Raw genomic sequence first — 21518 nt, 5'->3', positions numbered from 1 at the left:
GTCAATCTCTGGGACCCATGCCATTGTTTTTGCTTCAGTGGGAAAATTCCAGTAGATACTTATGGAGTTTCCTTTCCTTTCTGGGAGAAGAAAAACTGCAGATGGTGGTATTGCCCAGATTTTAATAGCACATGAGATCTTGTAATACATTACATGGTAGCTCTTCACCAGTTCGTGGCAGTCTCTGTGACTCCTTTTTATACAACCTTGATTTAGCATAGTGATACCCAGACTGAGGCCCCTGAGCCGTAATTGGCTCTTTAATGTGTCTCCTGCTGCTCTTTGCAGTACATGATATTAAAACAGTGATTTAAGTATTAAGCAATCTTAAGTTATACCCCAGAATACTTTTACTGTTAACCAGTTAAGTTATTAATTTATAGTAAGTTATTAACTTATTTGCAGTGAGAATTTTAGATAATCTAAATATTTTGTTTCCCCAACTTACTGTTTAAATATGAATATTTAGTACAATAGCGAATGAAACAATCAATTTACACAACTGTGGCTCTTTAGGATAATTCCGATTGCTAAACTGGTTCCTGAGCCACTGGTGTATGTATATCATTGATTTAGCATGTGACCATTGTTGTTATAAACCTATTTCAGTGAAGTTACTGTGAAGTATTGACTATAATTTGACAAACTCATCAAGTAACCAGATAATAACCATTTACACTATCTCAGCATTTTGTGAACGTTTCTTTAATCTGTATCATTGAAGAAATACTTTTACTATATAAGCAATTAAAATGAGTTCTCAGTTTGTATGCAGGGTGGGGGGAACTCAGTTCCAATCAGAATCAGACGCATAATTTTTAATGAAACCAGGGTAGTTCTATAGTATGGTCTTACAATAAATACAGGTTTTAGGATGAAATCCTTCATCTTGGCCTTGTGCATCAAGACAAACTAATTTATGTGTCAGATCCTTGAGATCTGTTGGGTTAATTGTCTGCACAACTCCACTAGGGGCAGCCCCTTCTTGACAGAAGAAATCATAAACTCGAAAAGAGAATGTTTTGAATGTTTTGGCATGTTGGGCTACAGTCTAGCTCTCTGTTATTTATTTAATAACTATACTGCATCTTTTTCCTCCCATAGGTAACTTTATAATATATTTATAAAGACTGCTTTAGCTGTCTTTTAGGGATTATAAAATGCTTTCAAGAACTGTTTGAATAATTCTAAATTCTTTTCATCTGTGTTACTGTCAGCCAACAGAGCTCCTGAGAACACTTCATAATTCCAGAATGAAAGAGGCAGTAAAAGTCTTTTAAACATATGAATATTAATGGTAGCAAAAATATGATATTTTGGTGTTTTTTGCTTTCGTAGAAAGAATTCTACTGGATGGTTGAAATGTGTAGAATATCCTTTTCACACGGCCAGTACATTAAGTAACATCAATCCTGATTTTTGAAATGGAGTCAGAGGATTGTCTCAGACAAACATTTTTAGACTCTTAAAATAAAACAGGAAAATTCTACTAAACTTGATTACTTTAGGAAGATTGTGGGAAGAGAAATTCTGTAATCTGATCAGATTGAGCATAAGAAGAGTTTTATGCATTAATGTTAAAAATTAAATATTGTATTAGTAAGCTGTTTGTTTTTCTATAAAAAAAATGAGAAAAAGAAATTACTAAAAATGTGTTGTGATATAGCTCTAAATAGTTACAAAGGTATGACATGTAATTCCCTAGTAGTCCAATAGCTGTAGTGCATCCATTCCAGAATTAATCTGTATTTTCTTTGTATGATGAGAACATAAACTCTCAATTTATAATTTGTTGACACTGGCTTCTATAATGGGTACAGCTTTGGTGATAAGCGCCTTTAACTCTGTAATGCTGTGACAAGCTCACAAGTTGTCTCTAGGCTCCAGCCTGCACTTTCACTAGTGCACATAACAGTAGTGGCACACCCAACTGCAGTTATTACATGGGACGGCTCTAGGTGGGGTGCTTCCCAGCTACTCAGGCATGCATCCTGTCTGGAGCATAAGCCCAAAATTATATTTTCTTGCCATTTACTAAGAATTGTACAGTGTAAGATCACAAAATTCACCCCTCCCTCCAATGTGAAGAGGAATGTACAACAGTTTTCTGCACTGAATTATGATTCTGCCATGCTGATTTTAAATAAAGCAAAAATGAATTTATTAACTACACAACATAGATTGTAAGTGATTATAAGGGATAGCAAATAGATCAAAGCAAATTACCTAGCATATAAACAAAAAGGCAAACTAAGCTTTATATACTGCATAGATTAGATATTAATAACAAATTCTCACCCTAAGTGATGATAAAAGCAGGCTGCGGATTGTTAAAAGACAAGCAGCACTTGCTTTTAGCTTGCAATCCCCAGATGTTCTGCTCACAGGCTAAAAATCCCTCTAGCACTTCCCCCCAGTTCAGTCTCTTTTCCTTTGGGCATTTCCAGAAATCTTTGGGGGTTAGGGAGAAATGAAGAACCAAAATGATGTCACTCCCCCGCCTTATATGGTTTTTGCATATAGCAAGAACCCTTTGTTTCAAAGCTTGGTTCCCACGCCAGTCAGAAAAATAGTGACATCCTAAGGGTATGTCTACGCTGCATTCCTCTTTTGAGAGAGGAATGCAAATGCAGCCAAGCAAAATAGCAAATGAAGCGCAATTTGAATTTCCTGCGCTTCGTTTGCATAATGGCATCCAGGCATTTTTTTGAAATACTCTATTTCGAAAGAAAAAACACAGGTTTAAGGGTTAATTTGAAAGAAGTTTTTTTTTTAAATAATCCCGTCTAAACTGCATTTTTTTTAAAACAGAGTATTTCGAAAAAGTGCTCAGATGCCATTATGCAAATGAAGTGCGGAAAATTCAAATCTGCACTTCATTTGCAATTGGTTGCATTTGCATTCCTCTCTCAGAAGATGAATGCAGTGTAGACATACTCTCTGATGGAATACATTGTAGTGCCAACAGATCCCAGTCATCCATGAGCAGAATCAAACCTGGAACCTCTGGAGCTTAGAACCTCTATAGTATGGCTGGTAGCGAAGGTTGTGTGGAGCAAACTTTCATTCTTTTTGTAAGTGTCTCAGTGGCAGTAGGTGGAATAGTATACCACACCCAGAAATTGTGTGGTTTACACTAGCTTCAGGTGACCTGGTCACATATCCCTACAGTGTCACAGCAGCCGTTACTTGGAGGCTCAGTGGAAGATAATCTTCTCCTAAGGCTTATTGTTCTCTCTAAAAGGCCCTTCCCCAACTAGCTATTCAGAATGAAAGCATCTTGTCTAGTGGGTGTTCCCCAGGTATACACATATTTGAAATACAGACACATAATCAATATTACTAACTTCAGTCACCTGAATGATATATACATATAAATAAAATAATACAGTATTAAGCAAAACATAACCTTGCCAATGACATCTTATATGACCTGTCTCATATAACATAAGTTATGATTGTCACAATCCTATCAATATGAAGAATATGGAATGTAGCATCACACCCTACTTTATACCAATTGAGAAGCTGACCCAATATTGAATTTTTTAGAACTGCACTTGTATTGTGCACTTGTATTGAATCATCAGTAGCTATCAATTTGCAAACTGTCATTCAGAAAATAATTTCTGATCAACGTACATGGAAGCATAAACTTTTTAATGCTGTTCATACAAGACTTGTTGGTTTGTACACATGAAAGCATGGAACTTGCAGGTTAGACATTCTGAAAACAACTTATTTGAAAGGTTATTTTTTCTGTTGGCGCTCCTGCATGAATTTCTGAAATGGAAGAGTAAATCCTGACACATTTTTACCAAACTCTAGAACAAAAGACAGTTTACATTCTCTTAGTGCAATCCTCAGCTGGAGTGAATTGTCATAGTAGACCCATCAAGAGAGCTTTGACATTTATACCAACTGAAGATCAGCCCCACACAGAACGAATTCCTCACTCTATTTTAGATATGCCGCTTTCAACAGCAGCAACAACAAAACCCAGCAATTGTGCAGATTTAATTTAGTAACTGTCCTACTTTAATTTATTTAATGTAATTAATTTAATTTTAACTTTAATTTAGTAAATGTCCTATTTTGTCACCTATTTTAATAGGCTGAGAATCCTCCTTACGAAAGATCTCAAAATCAAATAATATCAGTCCCAATAGAGACAATATTATGGTGACAATGATGTGATAGCTATGTGGGTATATTTTTTAACATAATGTCAAAACAGAAATGTCATCCTGACTCCATGAAGACACTATTATGATGTCAAAATGAAACACTATCAACACAAGTTTATGAAGACTATAGAGGAAGCAAAATGAAATGATATTAGTGCAAGCCTATAACATTATAATGTCAACATCATGTTATGGGCATTTGACACATTAAGTGGTATTATTTGTTATACATTTTTCATTTCTGTTCCTAGCAAAAAGTGACAATTATACAAGTGAAAAAATCCTTCAATTTAATAGCATTTGTTGAAATACCATTAAAGTTGAAAAATAAATGAACAGAGCCAAAGAGATTTTAACCACAGAACCAGTTGACTTACTAAGTATGCCATATTGTAGGTTTAGTTGTACTATATTATATGTGTTTTCTGTAAGAGAACTGTACGTTTTATGTTGTATTCTGAAAGGGACCACTTAAAATCACAAAGCACTTTATAAAGGTGGATATTGCTTCTTTTGCAAATGAGTAGACTGTATCAGAGAAAGTCTCAGTAACTTGGTCAAGAGTCAGTGATGGAGACAAATCTTGACTCCTGAATCAGCCTCCTGCTGTATTGCTCTAGTGTTAGACAATGCTCCCACTCTCTTCAAGTATCTGTCTCCACCAAGCACCATTACAAAATCTCAGACTTTTTTCTGTAACTTCCTTCAGGCTAGTCATTTTGGTGCCAGCTTTACCTCATGTCTTAGGCTGGCTTGAATAAATCTCATTCCTGCTGTGGTCTGCTGTGATAACAGAAATATATGGACATCTGACATATCTGAAGTCAATTTCTTCTTAGAAACATAAAGAAAAGTAACATAACATAGAAGTAAAATAGTCTTCTAACCATTTCTAATCCAGTTTTCTCAAATATGGCAAAATCACCAGTTCTCCTTCAGGACTCTGTCCTTCACTGTACATGCCAAATAGGAATTTAAAGAGAGAAATAATATGTAAGGTATCCAAGCAGAGAAATACTCTACAGTCATTTTGACCAGTAAAATTTGCTTTTCACTAAAAAAAAGAATGAATTCTATTGAAGGTAACTTTTGACTATAATGTTTATAATAATTTGTAGTTTTAAATTATACAAGAGAAATGTGATTATAATAAAGGATAAAAAGTAAAAGGAAAGCATTAGTTTCAGGGCCACTGTATCAGTGTTTCCCTTTTATCATCCCTTAAGGGTACCCCTCTTGTCTTTAAGCTGCCAGCTGTCAACTCCCTTGAGCTCATTTCACTCCCTCCAGAGGGGAGCTGCTTTAAGACCGTGCATTCCCTGTCTTACATTGTGTTACCTCCAGACAAACTGCCTAAAATGCAGCATATGTGCTTTGCTCTCTCTGGAAGTTTTGACCAGTGTATTGCCCACAAATGTAAGTTATCACACAGCTCTTTCTTAGCATGCACATTTATTCTTAAAGTGAAAGCATAACAGAGAAAATAATAAAAGCAATAACATATCTATATGCATGCTAACAGCTATCATCGGTTGTAGGGTGCCTCAGTAGGCCAAAGTCTTTCCAATCCTTCCCTATGAGTTGGGACCCTCATTGGACCTAAAAACCAATCTGTTTGCTGAATCAGAAAGAAGGCCTGGGGGCATTTTAATCTCAGGCTCTTTATCCCAAAGTCCCTTTTTTGTACATTAGTTTCTAGAGAATCCCATTTGAACTTCTCCATGCAAGCCTCTATGAATGATATTAATTCTCTAGAGGTGTTGCACACTGACTGAATTTGCCTAACTATCCCCCTACTGTTCTTAGTTCCTGAAGGAGGTGGATTTGCCCTTCCCATGGAAACCCACACGGTCCCACAGTGATACATAAACTTAATACAGTAAATTCTCCATAACACATTGCAGGAAATTACCATATGAGTCAGAAAAAGTATTTTAGTAAATACATTTTAGCCAGAAATAAAGGTGTTTTGATAAACCAACTTTAAAACTAAGTCTCCATATGCAAATATTTATTTTAACTGTAATTAGTTTTTCTTCTAATTAGTATATAAAAGTAGGAGGTTGATTTCATTAGAAAGCAACATCCATAGGAAATGCATTTAGGCACGACTTCAAGTAATCAGACTTAGCTTTGATTTCCATTTTTTTCTGGTTGATTCAAATGGAATACTGCTGGTTTCATGAGATATCTGGTGAAAATGTCAAGCAATTATAGAGAGTCCAAACCGAAACCTTGACACCAAATGTCCCCACCTTATAAATTTAGGTCTGATCATGAATCTTAATTCATTAGTTAGCCCTCTTGTGATATCGGACCCTCTGAAGTTTATGCCAGTACTACACTGGATTTTAGTGGGAGTGGGATCAAACCCCATAATGATAACTGGATCTGAGTGCTCTCGGAGTTTGGCTCCATCTCTGAAATGCTTTGACCTATGTCAGTTTTTTAAAATGGACTATTTCCCATCTGGTATATGGAAATCTATCATAAGAGAGAAGGTAAAAACAATGAAAATATTAGTTTGGGATTTATATGTAAATATCCCTTAGTTAAGAATTTATAATTGTCCTGAAATGTGATTTTTACAGTGGAAAGAGAGTGACCAAACATCTCTAATAAGACCATATGAACACTGTGTAATGTATCGTACCTTAAACTGTTAAGGTATTTCAATAAAAAATATATTGCTCTATTACTTTTAAGGAAGTTAAATATTGGTTAATTAAATGGTCTATTTAAAAACCAGCTCCTCAAGCATACCAGCTGCCTGTCGCCCCACGCTGCTGCCTCTGATACAGAGGCAGTATCACAAGTGGAAAGGGCTCCTCAGGAGGGGGGCCAGATAGCCCTACCCTCTGGGGACTATAGAATAGTCGAGTAACCAATAAGAATTAATGGGGTTATAGACTATTGAGTTGACTGATATTTAACATCCTTAGAAGTAATGCAGCCTGGGGAAGGGCTCTGAATTCCCGACCCGACACAAGCTGGAACTGAGCTAGGCTGCCTGCCTGTCTGGCTCCTAATACACTTTAGATGCCGAACCGCAGCAGGGGTAGATCCCAGACCTGGCACAAGCTGGGCTGCTGGCCAGTCTGCTAAAAAATTTACTGGCAAGGTGTGGAAGGGGGGGAATAAGATTTTGCTTATTGGTTAATCGACTATACTATTACATCCCTAATTACTTTGTCAATTAATAGAGTCCACAGCAAGAAGGGACCACTATGAACATCTGATCTTACCTCCAATATAACACGGGCTGTAGAATTTCCTCAAAACAATTCCTAGAGTATATCTTTTAGGGATGTAAGAGTTTAAATGGCTGACTGATAAGCTAATGCTTATTGGTTCCAATTACCGATTACACTTCTGCGAGCCACCAATGCTGGGAGCCTGTGGCACAAGGAGCCAATGGCACTGCGAGCCCCCAGTAGTCCATGGAGTCTGTAAACGATGGCACTGGTAGCTGCAAGGAGCCCATGGTGCTTTCAGACTGAAAGGTCGGGAGCCTACAAGGCAAGTGGGGCAGGTAGCCAGAGTGCCTGCAGCTCACAGGGCGAGCAGTTGCCGGGAACCCATGGCATTGGCAGCCCATAAGGCCAGCAGCCTTGAACTGTGTAACCGATTGAACTGTAATCGGTTACCTGGTTAACATTTTTAACTGTTTTTACAGCCCTAGTATCTTTCAGAAATACAGCCAATCTTGATTTTAAAATTGCCAGTGATGTTGAATACACAATAACTTTGGCAGATTGTTCCAATATCAATTATGCTCGGGGTTAAAAATGTATACCATATTTCCAGTCTGAATTTGTTTAGCTTCAAATTCTAGCCAGTGATATGGTCCTTGACATTGTGGTTTTATTACTTTTCTTTTTTAAACAAAGATATCATTTTTACTGAAAGCAAATGTGCATTACAGTCTACAGAAAATGCTATTTGGTTTTTCATACACACAACACCAAGATGCAGCATTTTTATGGATCATTTGAGTGGTTAAGAGAAAAAAACAATCAGTCTAAAAATGTTTTTCCATTCTCTAATATAATTTCTAGCAGTTTGCTAAATATGACACAGAACCCCTCATGACCTTTTAAAGAAATAAGCTTGTTGATGTTGAAAAAGAACTAAAGGATGCAGTTGTAAGAGATAAATAAAAGGATAGTGCAGTATGCACTACAATTTCATGTTGAAATTTGCTGATGACTTTAAAATAAATTGTATAATCAGAATCATTTGCTCCATGAATGTAATTTATTTGTAGGTATTTAGGGCCCCATCCTTCAAAGACTTAGGTATAGTCTACACTAACAATTGACCTACTATTACTATGTCAGTAATTGGTGCAATTTTTTACCTACATAACTATGCCATGAAGTCCTGAACTCAGACTAGTGGATCAACTGGCATAAACAAAGTGTATAAGCATAGTTACACTGGAATTAGTATGTCCAGATAAGAGTGTTTTTGTCAGTTAACTCTACAGGTGTATCTCTAGTGACAAAATTCTTGTTGATTAGACAAGGCCTTCCACACAGCATTCATGGGTATTAATCATGTATGCAATTACCTGCATCAAACTTTGCAGGATTGGCTCTATCAGAAATATATTACTTTCAGTGTTGGTGTAGGAAAATATTTTGAATAATTATGTAAAATCCCATTTAATTGGTTAACCTCCCCTCCCTTACCCCTGCTCACTGTGGCTGGACTGGAATGATTCCTCCTCCCCCTCCATCTGCGGTGTGCCTGGACTCCCGCACTGGGGCATCCAAGGGGAGCTTCATGAGGGTGAAGTAGCCCCCCACCTGCAGGAGACAGGAAGTTGCTTCAATCTCCACTGGTTAACTGGTTCACCTTTCATATCCCTAATGTTGAAGTTCACAGACTGTCTCTTACTCCGTCTCTAGCATGTTTATATTCTTTATCTGGGGGTCAAAAAGATTAACATCTCTTATGCCCCACCCACTGATCACCTGCATTTTTCACCATTGATGTATTTGTTGATTCTTTTTATGGGTTCATCTAACACCTTCTTAATATTTTGTCAGCAAAAAGGAAGTCTCGTAGCACAGTCTCATTTATCTTGGTGACAGCCTGGAGTCTTCGCAGGTTGAACAGTTTCCCATCGGTCCTGTATCTCAGGCTGACTCCCAAGGAACTGTTCTGAAAGGCGTCTGACAGCATGGCTGAAAACATTATGCTGAACAGGGTCGGTGCCAACAAGCACCCTTGCTTGACGCCGTTTGTGACGGGAAAAGCCTCTGAAGCTTCTCCGTCGTCCAGAACACGAGCCGTCATGCCGTCGTGGAACTGACGTACCATCAGGATGAATCTGTCAGGGCACCCAAACTTCGACATGATGCGCCACAGACCTTCGCGACTGACAGTGTCAAAAACCTTGGTGAGATCCACAAAGATAGTGTACAGTTCACGATTCTGCTCTTGACACTTCTCTTGGAGCTGTCGGGCTGCGAAGATCATATCCTCAGTGCCACGCTCTTTGCGGAAGCCGCACTGTGTCTCGGGTAATAGACCCTGTTCCAGGTGGTCAATCAGGCGATTCAACAACACTCGTGCAAGGATCTTGCCTACGATGGGGAGCAGTGATATTCCTGAACCACTTCCACACGATTTGCCTCCGCAGACTTCTGAGGATCCAGTGGCAGGATAAGGTGCCAGACACAGAAGTCCTTTTTAGAGCAGGACTGCCGTCAGTTCACACCCTGCTGATGAAAGCCCAGACACGCTGGGCTGGCCATGTTGCAAGGATGCCAGACCATCGCATCCCTAAACAGCTCTTCTATGGTGAGCTGTCTCAAGGAAAGCGATCGCACGGGGGACAAAAGAAGAGATACAAAGACATGCTTAAAGCCTCTCTCAAGTCCCTGGAAATCGACACCACCTCCTGGGAGACCCTGGCACAAGACCGATTGACATGGCACATGCTGATCCACCAAGGCTGTCAAACATCTGAAGCCAGAAGAACAACCATAGCACAAGAGTAGCGAGCACTCTGTAAAGCCAGAGTTGCAAACGCTGCAACAGTGGTGCCTGCACATGTCTGCCCGACATGTGGCAGAACATTTCGTGCCCGCATTGGCCTTATCAGCCATCTGCGGACACACCGTGGACAGCCCGCAACTCGTTAGATGTCAAGGTCCTCTTCGAACACGATGGACGAACATCATTATCATCTTAATATTTTGAAAAGGGCATTCCCATGAGTCAAATGATTTACATTATCTTTTAATTGATATCACAGAATATCATAATAGTGCTTTAAAAATTAAAAATAAAGAAGTGTTTTTCAGCTGTGGCATATTAAACAAAATAATCTTCTATGGCCATGACTGCAGCAGTTTTTACAGTTTTTGTGGTTTGAAATTGGTTCTATACAACATCATATCTCTAAAGCAAGATTAAATTTGGATAGAGCCCAGTAGCTTACTATCTGAGTTCACATATTTATGCAGGATTCTAACATATTTGCTCTTCTTTTTAGTCAAAGAATTCCCCTGAAATGTAAAACAGAATTTCTGTCTCCCACATGGGAGCTCTGACAGGCTAATAAGGAAGAAAGATAGTCGCAATAAAAGGGGTCTTGGGTACATTCCTCAGATTTCACTGGTTGTAAAATGATGGCCCTGCTACAAAATGACCACATAGGGTCTGGAGTGAAATCTGGTCTTGAGAGTTTGAAGAATCTGGTGTAGTGAAGTGACCTCCTTATCAGCCATAAAATATCCAGAGGACTAGAGCTATCACATCAAAAGCAAGTGTCATATTAACAGCTTTGGAGACCAGTGTTTTAACCCAATGAATAGTGCTGTGTATTTTTAATTTGTGATGATTTACTACATTGAAATTGGTGTGAAATGGACAACAAATCATCATGTCAAAATCTGGAAATGAATTTTATCAGCTGAAGGAAGTTGAGTGCCTTTTGGGATTTGCATAACTTTCTTATACTTTTCATATTAGATATGAAGCTTAAAATTATGAAAATAAACTGGAAAGACAAAATTTCCTAAGTAGCTGATTTTACACGTATATATATGTCCTAGTCTTTCTAGCCGTTCATTTTGCATGTGTGAGTGGGTGGGTGTTTTTGACCCAAGTAAAATGTGAAGAGATCTTGCTTGTTATTTTAAGCTGATTCCTGAGTTCTGCTATGTTTTAAAAAGTACAAACATTAAAGGAGGTGGTATTCTCTATATTCACTTTGCAAATATGAAATGGCAGAAAAGGGCTTTGCACAACTCTAAGAATGGAAGAAATAAGCTAATATTGGAAAGGATCTGTAAAAGGAAATTCAGATAGGAATATACCCTTCAATATTCAAGAAGCTGTCCCTGTTAGAAACTGACTTTGCATACATAATTAATTTGAGCAACACATTCCGTCAGCTACAAGAGAAATTGAATTCAGGTGTTTGCTGAACATATGGGGGATTTACTGTGAATTTATGACCTGTGGTTTGAGTGTAAAACCCCAAGATACTAGCTGATAAAACTTAATGAAGCTTGTGCAGAGAAGCTATTTTTATTTGCATTTTAGTAATTGATACTTCTTTAACACCTTTCCCCAGCCCCATTTTTTCAGAAATTCTTTGGAACTTGAGGAAAATTGAAGCAAAAAGAGACCCACCTTTCTAAGTTCCCTTCTGTAGTACCTTGATAACTGTTCGTATTTAAACTAGTTTGTGACGCATTCATTTGGCCCAATCACAACGCACGTGGTTAAGCTGTAATTACACAGATACTCCTTTATACAATGAAACGTTATGCTAGCCTTATTTGCACATACAAAACTATGTTTCCTAGCTATGGAAGTGCATTCTCAGAAACTCTGTGCTTATGCTCCATAATGCCTTTGCCAGTGTGAATGTGGAGGGGACACACAAAAAATTGCACTGGTGGCACGTTGCATTCTGGATGCATGTTGCATAGGCAGAAGGAGGGCTGACCAAACTCTGTGTGCTTAGAGAGTTCCAGCTAAGTTGATGTAAAGTAGAAGTACTACTAACTACCTAGCTTACTAACCCACTATTAACCATATTGTATCTCAGTACACCCATCCATGTTGTTAGCTGTTTACAAACTCACATCAGACTTGTAGAGTAGTGGACTGCATGATCTAGGATGGCATTAATCTTTAACCTAAATCCATAGATTTTTTTTTTCATGGCATTTTACAGTACTCTGCATCTTTTTGCAACAGAATGACAGTTGCTGTTTATTCACCTGTTTGAGTGATCTGAGGCAAGCCCATCTGCTTTGAATGAGCACGGTGGGGGAAAAGGTGTTCTAATTCCATTAAATTTAGCGGAAGCTTTTAGAGTAGATTAACTCTGCCCTATAGTCTTTTCCTCTATTTTATCCTGCCCTAGCAATGAAGGGAGGTCCAATTTAATACACAGTCAGCTAGTTCTGAACTTTGGCAAGCATATATTCTGCAGGCTAATGCATTGCCCCAAGAGTGCTAACACCATTAAGATTCAATGAAGCAACCTTTTAAAAGTCATGGAAACACATTTTCTACTTGCTTCTACTTGTGGATAGAGGAATGGCCGACTCCTGATTTTTAAACTAACAGAAGAAAGTGTAAGTTGGAGTGAATATTCTGACTAAAATTAAATAAATGTAATTAGTACGAGTAGGAAATGTCTGCTCACTAGCATCCCATGATTAAGAACCCAGTGATTATATCTATGTTTGTAACTGCATTTGGGAGCAGCTAGTTAGATCATAGAAGTCTGGGCAACTCCAATCTATGTTGAAAAATTTCAAGGTGTAAGAAACATTGTTTGCTTACTGGCCTTTTGGTTTTCCAACCTTGATTGTTACTGCCTGGTGGTGGTGTCAGGACCCTTTTTCATCCTTTTTCAGGCCAATGAATTTTTCAAAAGCTTTAGTCATCCTTGTTCAGAAGCTTGTTTGTATCCACTTTATCACACTGACAATCTGTCTGTTTTGAAAGGATTACAACTCTGTACATCAATACATGACATCACGGTAAGACATTGCTTAATGATCTGAGACTCTTATGGTCATTGCTGTGCTTGCTTATTACTTAAAATTTGTGACAGGTTTGGTCTGTATAAGCTTTGCTTACAGTTGCAATGTTTTTTAGCCCATTCATGGGGCTGTGTGTTTTAAGTAGAATTCCTGAAATAGCTGACTATTAAGTGTACCAGAGTAGTTGGAAGATAACTAAGGACCACGTGCAGAACTGATGTAAAGAGGCCCAACTCAATTGCAGAAAATGGAATTGTCCCATTTCAGGGCTGAGTTTGGCTTTGAAATTTTTTCAAGAACTGTTAGTAATTGGAGCAAGGAGAATTGTAATTTCTCTTCACAAAAACTGAGTTCTCCTGTGAGGTGCTGACTGTCTTCTGCAAAGTTCTGAGCACCCTCTCTAGAAGTAAATTGCAGCCAAGTGACAGGTTTGTAAAAGAGGCTAAGCAAAATTTGTTTACTGTACAAAGCTGATAGTCCAGCTTCGTGTAAGCCGAATTTCAAATAAACCCAGGCTAAGCTTCAACTGAAACTCCTTTCTTCCTATAGTTAATTCTGGGCAGTTTGGATTGAGTTTGCTTTGAAATCTTGGGTTCATGTGAGTTCAAAACACTGATAAATATGCACTGTGATGCTTATAAATAAGCCACTCTGGCTATTACCCATCCTCAACTTTTGGTACAAGTTCCCTCCAGTAGAGGAGAGCTTTAAGCAGCCTGAAACAAAGCCTTTCTCCTAGGCTGCGTCTATTCTGGCATGATTTTGCGGAAATACTTTTAACGGAAAAGTTTTTCCATTAAAAGTATTTCTGCAAAAGAGCATCTAGATTGGCACGGATGCTTTTGCGCAAAAAGTGCTTTTGTGCAAAAGCATCCGTGCCCAGTATATATGCTCTTTTGCGCAAGAAAGCTCCAATGGCCATTTTAGCCATCGGGCTTTCTTGTGCAAAAAATTAAGGTGCCTGTCTACACTGGCCCTTTTGTGCAAGTATTCTTGCACAAGAGGGCTTATCCCTGAGCAGGAGCGTCAAAGTATTTACGCAAGAAGCACTGAATTCTTACATTAGAACATCAGTGCTCTTGCGCAAATTCAAGCAGCCAGTGTAGACAGCTGGCAAGTTTTTGCGCAAAATCTTGCCAGTCTAGATGCATCCCTAGTGTATTTTCTGTGGCTAAATCTTGCTTCCAAGTGACATACTTACCAAGTCAAAACTGGTATCGTCATAGATTGAGAAATATCTAGGTTATTTATTATTCATTAAGTGCTAACATAAAGACAGTCCTTGCTCCAAGGAGCTTGAGGTCTAAAAGGCAGCTATAGATTTAACAGCACACACTGGAAGACCTGGAGAGAAGTAACCTTAGAACAGTTGTTTTGAATGTGTGGTTTATATTTTTGTTTCACTTATCTAATTTCCTTCTTATCTTTTCACCTCCTCATCGAAGAAATGAGTGAACGTTGACGAGGGCTTTCGTTGAGGATAGAACGTTCTCCTGGCATATTAGTAATTCCATGCATAGAAGCATGAAAAGATGGAAAGGGGAAAAGGAAACAAAGGAGATCCTGGTGGAGTTAAGATTGAGAGTGGGAGGGTGAAAAGAAACAAGAACTCAGGTAACAGGCCTGGGTGGAGTTATACAGGGACTTGAAGACAAGAATGGGAAATTTAAACTTGATATGATGGGAATGAAGATCACTGAAGTGATTTAAGAAAGGGGCATAATTCAGGACTGAGAATGAAAATAATTAATTGAAATAAGAGAGAGGCAGCATGTGCTCCTCCTTAAACTCCCTAAATAATCTGTCCTCCCTTAAAAGTTTAAGATAACCTCTCTGTTTTATCCTAACATCCTTCCTAATAATATATGATCACTTATTCTATATCTTTGTAACTCTTTCACCTCCAAGAAATTTGAGTGGAAGTAGTACTGAAAGACTCAAGTGAATTTGTTCTTTATTTTTCAGCAAGATAGAACCTCTTAAAATTTCTGATTCTGTGCCTTGATTTTTGAGTTAGGAAGTAAATTAGAAAAAATGTGGAAGATTTTTCTTGTGTAGCTCTATCACACACATTACATCCCTTTCGACAGAGGGATGTAAATTAGACACTTCAAAATTGCAAATGAAGCCTGGATTTGAATTTCCTATGCTTCATTTGCATATTCGCTTCACGGCGCTCTTTCGAAAAAGCACTATTTCAAAAGTGAAATCAAAGTGTCTAATTTACATCCCTCTGTCGAAAGAGGGGTGTAGTCTAGACATACCCCAAGGTGCTACAGGACTACTAGTTGTTTTTAAAGCTGACTTAAAGGAAGTATTCACATTACTAATGTGTGTGACAGCTACACAAGAAAAATCTTCCACATTTTTTCTATTTTTACCCTTAGGGTACATCTAAACTACATCCCTTTTTCGATAAGGGGATGTAAATTAGACATATCAAAATTGTAAAAGAAGCCAGGATTTGAATTTCCCATGCTTCATTTACATAATGGCAGCCGTGGACTTTTTTCAAAAATCCGCTTTTCAAAAAAAAAAAAAAAACGCTGTCAAGATGGGGATCTTTTGACAGAAATGCCCCATTTTGAAAGATCCTGTAACCATTACAGGATCTGTCAAAAGATCCCCATCTTGACCACGTTTTTTTCCCGAAAAGTGCAATTATGTAAATGAAGCCTTGGAAATTCAAATCCTGGTTTCATTTACAATTTCGATTCATCTAATTTACAATTTACATCCCTTTATTGAAAAAGGGATGTAGTTTAGATGTACCTTTAGAGACAAACGTATCTACAACTATCAATATATTTGTTAGTCTCTAAGGGTACGTCTACACTGTGCAGTTATTTTGGGGTACCAGAGATATCCCGAAATAGGTATCCTGCATCTTAACAAGCCATCTGTTATTTCAAAATACTTTCTAAAATGACAGGCACGCTATTTCGGCATCGCTGTAACCCTTGTTCCATGAGGGTTAAGGGATGTCTCGAAATAGCATGTTATTTCAAAATAGAATCAAAATAAGATATACAATTTGCATAGCGCAGATCCCTTATTTTGAATTTAGGGTGTGTGTGTGTGTGTGTGTGTGTATAGTATCATGCATTTTCATGGGCAAAACACACTTCTTCAGATGAGCTTCAGTGGAGCTTGACATTTTCTTTTTTGCAATTATGAACAAACTTAGCCTTTTTTTAGAGTTTTTTGAGACATTACTCATAAATCCTGGGATCCTCCATAGCCTCTCTTGCTCCATCTCATTCCAGTGAAAAGATGGCCAACCTGCTGAGCATACTATTCTGGAGGAGGCTTAACCATTATATTTTACAATATCTATAATGATTATTTTGAGTAATGTTCAACTGTTGATGGCACTATTGTTATATGTTTTATATAATAACACCTTTACGCATGTTGTGGCCAACAGAATACATCAATTCCATTTAATCTGGTGAGTCTGTTTTGGCTTATTGTCCCAAAACTTTAGCACAAGCTGTCATAGTGCAGTACGTTTCTTACCATTAAACAGAATCAGCTCTTTATTGTTGTACCCTCTTTCCTGCTGTGCCTCCAACAGGCTAATCCATTCAGTTTATTCAGTGGCTCTTTTCCACCGTTATCTCTTCTGAGTTTGAAATGAACCACATCTCCTAACTGATGAGCCCCTCATATTCATTGATTATTTTAACTACATCAAGTGGCCTAAATAGAGCTATTTGCTAATCTCTTTGTACCACACCTAAATGGTATTGCGCACACACACACACATACACACACACTCTTACTTCTTAAAGCCTCAAAATGAAAAACATCAGCAGGTCTGCAAGTATTTTGCATTAAATCTTTTAAATACTCTACCACAGGATTGCTTCTTTGTTACAGTAACTCTCTCTCATTTTGAAAATCAGTAAACTATACCAATTTTGTTTGTACTTGTTGGATTTGAAATGTGCCAGTTAAAAAAAGTCAAAGTGTACGGTGTGCTATCACAGCAGATTAACCCAGCAGTACAGCTCCAACAGGATTGGGGGAGGGGAGTTGTCTGTAGTCTTTAAGTCTGTACTGTGAGGAGTGATAGAGCTAGGAAAACTCCATATATGAAATTTCAGAATTTCTTCCCCCTCAGATTTTTCCCTAAGGGAGGGGATGATCTGGGATTTGCATGCATTATGGTTTTACTGTGTACAGTGTCTACGTCTACAAGTCTATGGAATTATTCTCCACTGTTTCTCTTTAGATTTCTCATTTGAAACAATGTAATACCTGAACATTTGTCATCATCACTTTGAACAGAAGGCAATAAATGCAGAGTTTAAGAGCCCCAGAATAAGAGATTAAAATGGAGAAAGAATTGCTTCTGGTTAGCCTTAATATAAAAGATTTGTTTGTCAGGCATTCTAAAATTCCCATATCGCAAACTTTGAAGTATGCCAAAAGTTGTGGGAGGGAGGGGGAAGGTAGAGACTGGAGAAGCTGGGAAAATAACAATGAGATTAATGAATATCTGCCTTATGAAACTAGCAGTTCCTGTACATATTTCATGATGGTTTTACATAAATCAAGCCTAAAATGTACTATGGAGAGGGGATTACCTGTTACTGCCATTATAGAAAATTGATGGGTTTAAATAGTTCAAATCTGCCTGTGAAAAAAACTATATTATTCAATCTTCCACCTAACACTGGAATGTCACAAGGTGTCAACAAGCCTGTAACTTGAGTGTTTTCTTGTGAGCCTATGGTCTAGTTGTGTTCTTCAATATTGTACTGTCAAATGGATTTAATTTTAGATTTCCATTAGCCTTTTAATGATATCAGAATGTCAGTTTAAAAGACTTGTTAGAAACAGAACTGAGGGATGACAGGTTCTTATTGATTGGAGGAAAATAATCAAATTGTGTATAGACAGGATTTCCAAACATCATTAATGATATGATGGAAATAAAGATCTGACATCAGTACAATAGATTAAATGATGTATGAGTATCTCCAATGTTTATTAAATATTAGATGTCACTTTAGCAATTTTTCTGTACATTTCTATATTTATCTAAATGTTTGTCGGATGCTAATGAATATATTTTATCTTTTATAATCTCTATGGTAGCATTTACTGTAAAAGTGACAGTTTGCTTTGACGAGTTTAGAAATCTAATTTTAAAATAGGCTTACTAGTCTTATTCTCATTCTGTCTGAAATTTCTTTTAAAGCTGTAAGCAGTATTAATAACAAACTGAAGAACATTTTATTTAATGCCTGCAAATTGTTTTTAAAATCTTTCATTACTCTAAAGTAGTGCCAGTTCATAAGAAGCTGACATTTTCCTAACCAAATTTCACAGATTATGATTCTAAAGTGTGTTCATCCTGTACCCCTTTTTTCTTTTAGCAACAGATCAACTCCTAGCAATCATGATCGGATACAGCGTCTGAGGCACGAATTTCAGCAAGCAAAGCAAGATGAAGATGTGGAAGACCGCAGACGTACCTATAGTTTTGAACAACCATGGGTGAGTGTTTAGATTCTCCATACACCTGACTATCCTCCCCAAACTTACATTAAGTACAACCACATCAGCTGTTTCCTTAAGTCCCTGCATGTAAAGAAGCAATGAAGATCCAAGCTCCTATGACCTTTTAACTCCTGACCTTTCTCTTATCTCCATCTGTGGTCCATTGTTGTTAATTTCATTTTGTATCAGGCTCAGCCATCTGCCCACTGTGTAAATGGTATCATTTGCTCTGTGACAAAATATAGCTGTCTCTCTCATCACCATAGACTAGTTTATAGTACCTGAAAGGGGGGAGGAGGAGAGAGAGTTGTGTAGACATTATCCATAAAAAGGTAATTTTTCACTTCTCAGACTAAAGAGATTACAATGAAATGTGAAATACAAGCTGGATTGGACAGAAAGACTATGTTCATACCAAAGATCACATAACTAATTCCTAAAAATATTGAGGTTCTTGTGGGGCATTATCATGGTTTGAGATTAATTTTTTCTCAAGTAAAAAGTTAAATGTATTTTCCTACTAAAAAGAAGAGGTATATATCCTCAAATAATCATTTAAATCCTGTTCAGCCTTATGTAGAAAGGGGATACAATTATGTAATGCTACATGCTTTTGTTGCTTGCCATAACAAACCCCATTAACTTGTTTTTGAATCAGTTATTATTCTTAAATTAGGATTCTTTAAATATCTGTGGCAAAAATTTTATCTAGTTTATTTTTTCTTAAAAATGTCACAGTACAGAAAATGAGGTTGGTGCCGGCATGTTCTTGGAAAGAACAACTGTATCTCAAAGCTAATACAACACATCAAAAGTCTTATATATTGTGCTGTTCTTGTTACTAGGCTTGGAAGGATTTTATTTTTATTAGTAAATGTTGACAAACATCGATTTCACTGTACACACACAAGTCAACAAAAGAAAATTACATTGATGATAGAAATTTACCGAGAGGCAAAGTAAGAAAAATGTTGCTTGAGAACTTGTTAGAATTTGATTCTAAGGCTATTCACGTTGTTTATTTTGACAATGTGCTGTTGATAGCTTGTGTTTTAATGGTTATAAAACTTTAACTTTTTGAATCTGAATGTCTGCTGTCATTAAATAATTATTGTCTGACTGTCCCCCCATAATTTCCTGAAACTGTGAACATTTAAATTGATAAACACAGGAAAAAAAGAGTGAATAGAAAAAAGCATAAAACTTATACTTTTGCTCCGTTGTCTATATTTAAAGAGATCAAAAATAAACATCAATAGTATTCATCAAAATTATTTAAAAAATGAAAACTGAATTCTGCCATACCCACTTACTAGTATTACAATGAGAACTGGTTTAATGCGGAAATATTGAGAGATTGAAATTTCACTGAGTATGATGATGATTTGGACACCGTAGGTAAAACCATAAATGCGCACATCATCTCTATTTGTCTGTGATGGTGAATGTAGACTTGACGTGTTTACACACAGTTTAACCTTTGTGCCCTTGTCCTTCTTTAATGCATCCATTTGAAATTGTGATGTTCTTAACATGCAGCATGGAAAGGAACAAAGGTAAATGTGTCCTTAAATGACCTAAAACTGCTGAGAATACTGTATGGGATTCACTTTCCCACACTGGAAAACTTTGACCTTCTATGAAACTGAATAAATGAAATACACATTTTTTTTTCATTACCAGATATTTTTCATATGATGTGGTGAAGATAATTTGATACCCTATTTCTGTTGTACTATAAGATTTTTGGAATATAGAAGATTGGGAATGGGGAGTGTTTGTCCATTATGAATATCCACTGTTTCTCAGAACGAGAGATCAAGCAGAGTTCTTGGGAAAAGTGTTTTATGAGAAAAACTTGCACTCTTCAAGACTTGGGAACTTCACTACTGAAGGTTATGGGCCAAATTGTTGTATATTTAAATGCCATAGCAACTTTAGACAGACAACTTGGCTTGCTTGTATTATAGTTTCCGGTAATGAGTGAGTGGGGAATTATTTGGATGACAGGCTGATTACCTTAGAAATGGAATAATTTCCTAAATTGTGGGTCAGAACATTGACCTTTCCTTTTTTTCCTCTTTCAAACAATTGGGATCTCTCCATTTACTCCTCATTCTACTGATCATGCAAATGAGCTCAAAGTGACTGTAATTCTGCTTAATGTATTAATTTTAATTCTGAAGCTTATTGTTGCTTTTGTAGGAGCTGCTCTGTTGTTAAAGCTTTCACTAGCTACATGATTTTTTATTATATCTGTATTAAAAAAAAAACTAGTCCAGAGTAATTTGGAATTATTTTTTTCTTCTCCTCCAACCTCATAAGATCACAATTCTGGAAATGGATAAAACAATGATTTCATTCATTTCTATGGTTTACAATCATGTTAGTGTTCAGAAACTATAAACTCCTCTCTTAAGTAATGTGTATATATTTAACGTATTAGTATAAGATTATGGAGTTTGTAAGGGCACCCCCTCTGAAAATGCATCCAGATGTGTTATTAAATACTAGTGACATTCAAAAATGTGCAAGTAGTTTACTACACATATGTAGGAGGAGACTTCATTTGTAAAATTCCTTTTAAGTCTTTTCATTTATAAGCTATTGGCTAGAAATTATAGCAGTGAAGTACACTTGCACGAGGACTATTGTTGGAAAAGTTTTTTTCCCCTCAGGAAACGGACTTGTGGCATAAATAGGACTTCAATGGATAGAAGGCATTACATTCATAAAAGTGCCTTAATCATATGATCTGAATAATTTTTGCCCTGATTTGGATAGAAAGAGAGTGGAA

At 37.2% G+C, this 21518-nt stretch overlaps 1 protein-coding gene across 13 annotated transcripts in view; it reads left to right on the top strand.

Annotated features, from left to right (window-relative positions):
• Positions 1-21518, top strand: part of PARD3 (par-3 family cell polarity regulator) — a 677664-nt gene that overhangs the window by 635731 nt on the left and 20415 nt on the right. For all 13 annotated transcript variants that reach the window (XM_075922689.1, XM_075922688.1, XM_075922683.1 and 10 more), the window contains one exon: positions 18598-18718. In XM_075922689.1, coding sequence (XP_075778804.1) covers positions 18598-18718 — 121 coding nt within the window. The remainder of the gene's footprint in view (positions 1-18597; positions 18719-21518) is intronic.

This window comes from Pelodiscus sinensis, chromosome 2 (genome assembly GCF_049634645.1).
Source record: "Pelodiscus sinensis isolate JC-2024 chromosome 2, ASM4963464v1, whole genome shotgun sequence".
NCBI lineage: Eukaryota > Metazoa > Chordata > Testudines > Trionychidae > Pelodiscus > Pelodiscus sinensis.
The sequence above is the reverse complement of the archived record's forward strand: the minus strand, read 5'-3'. Positions and strand labels throughout refer to the sequence as shown.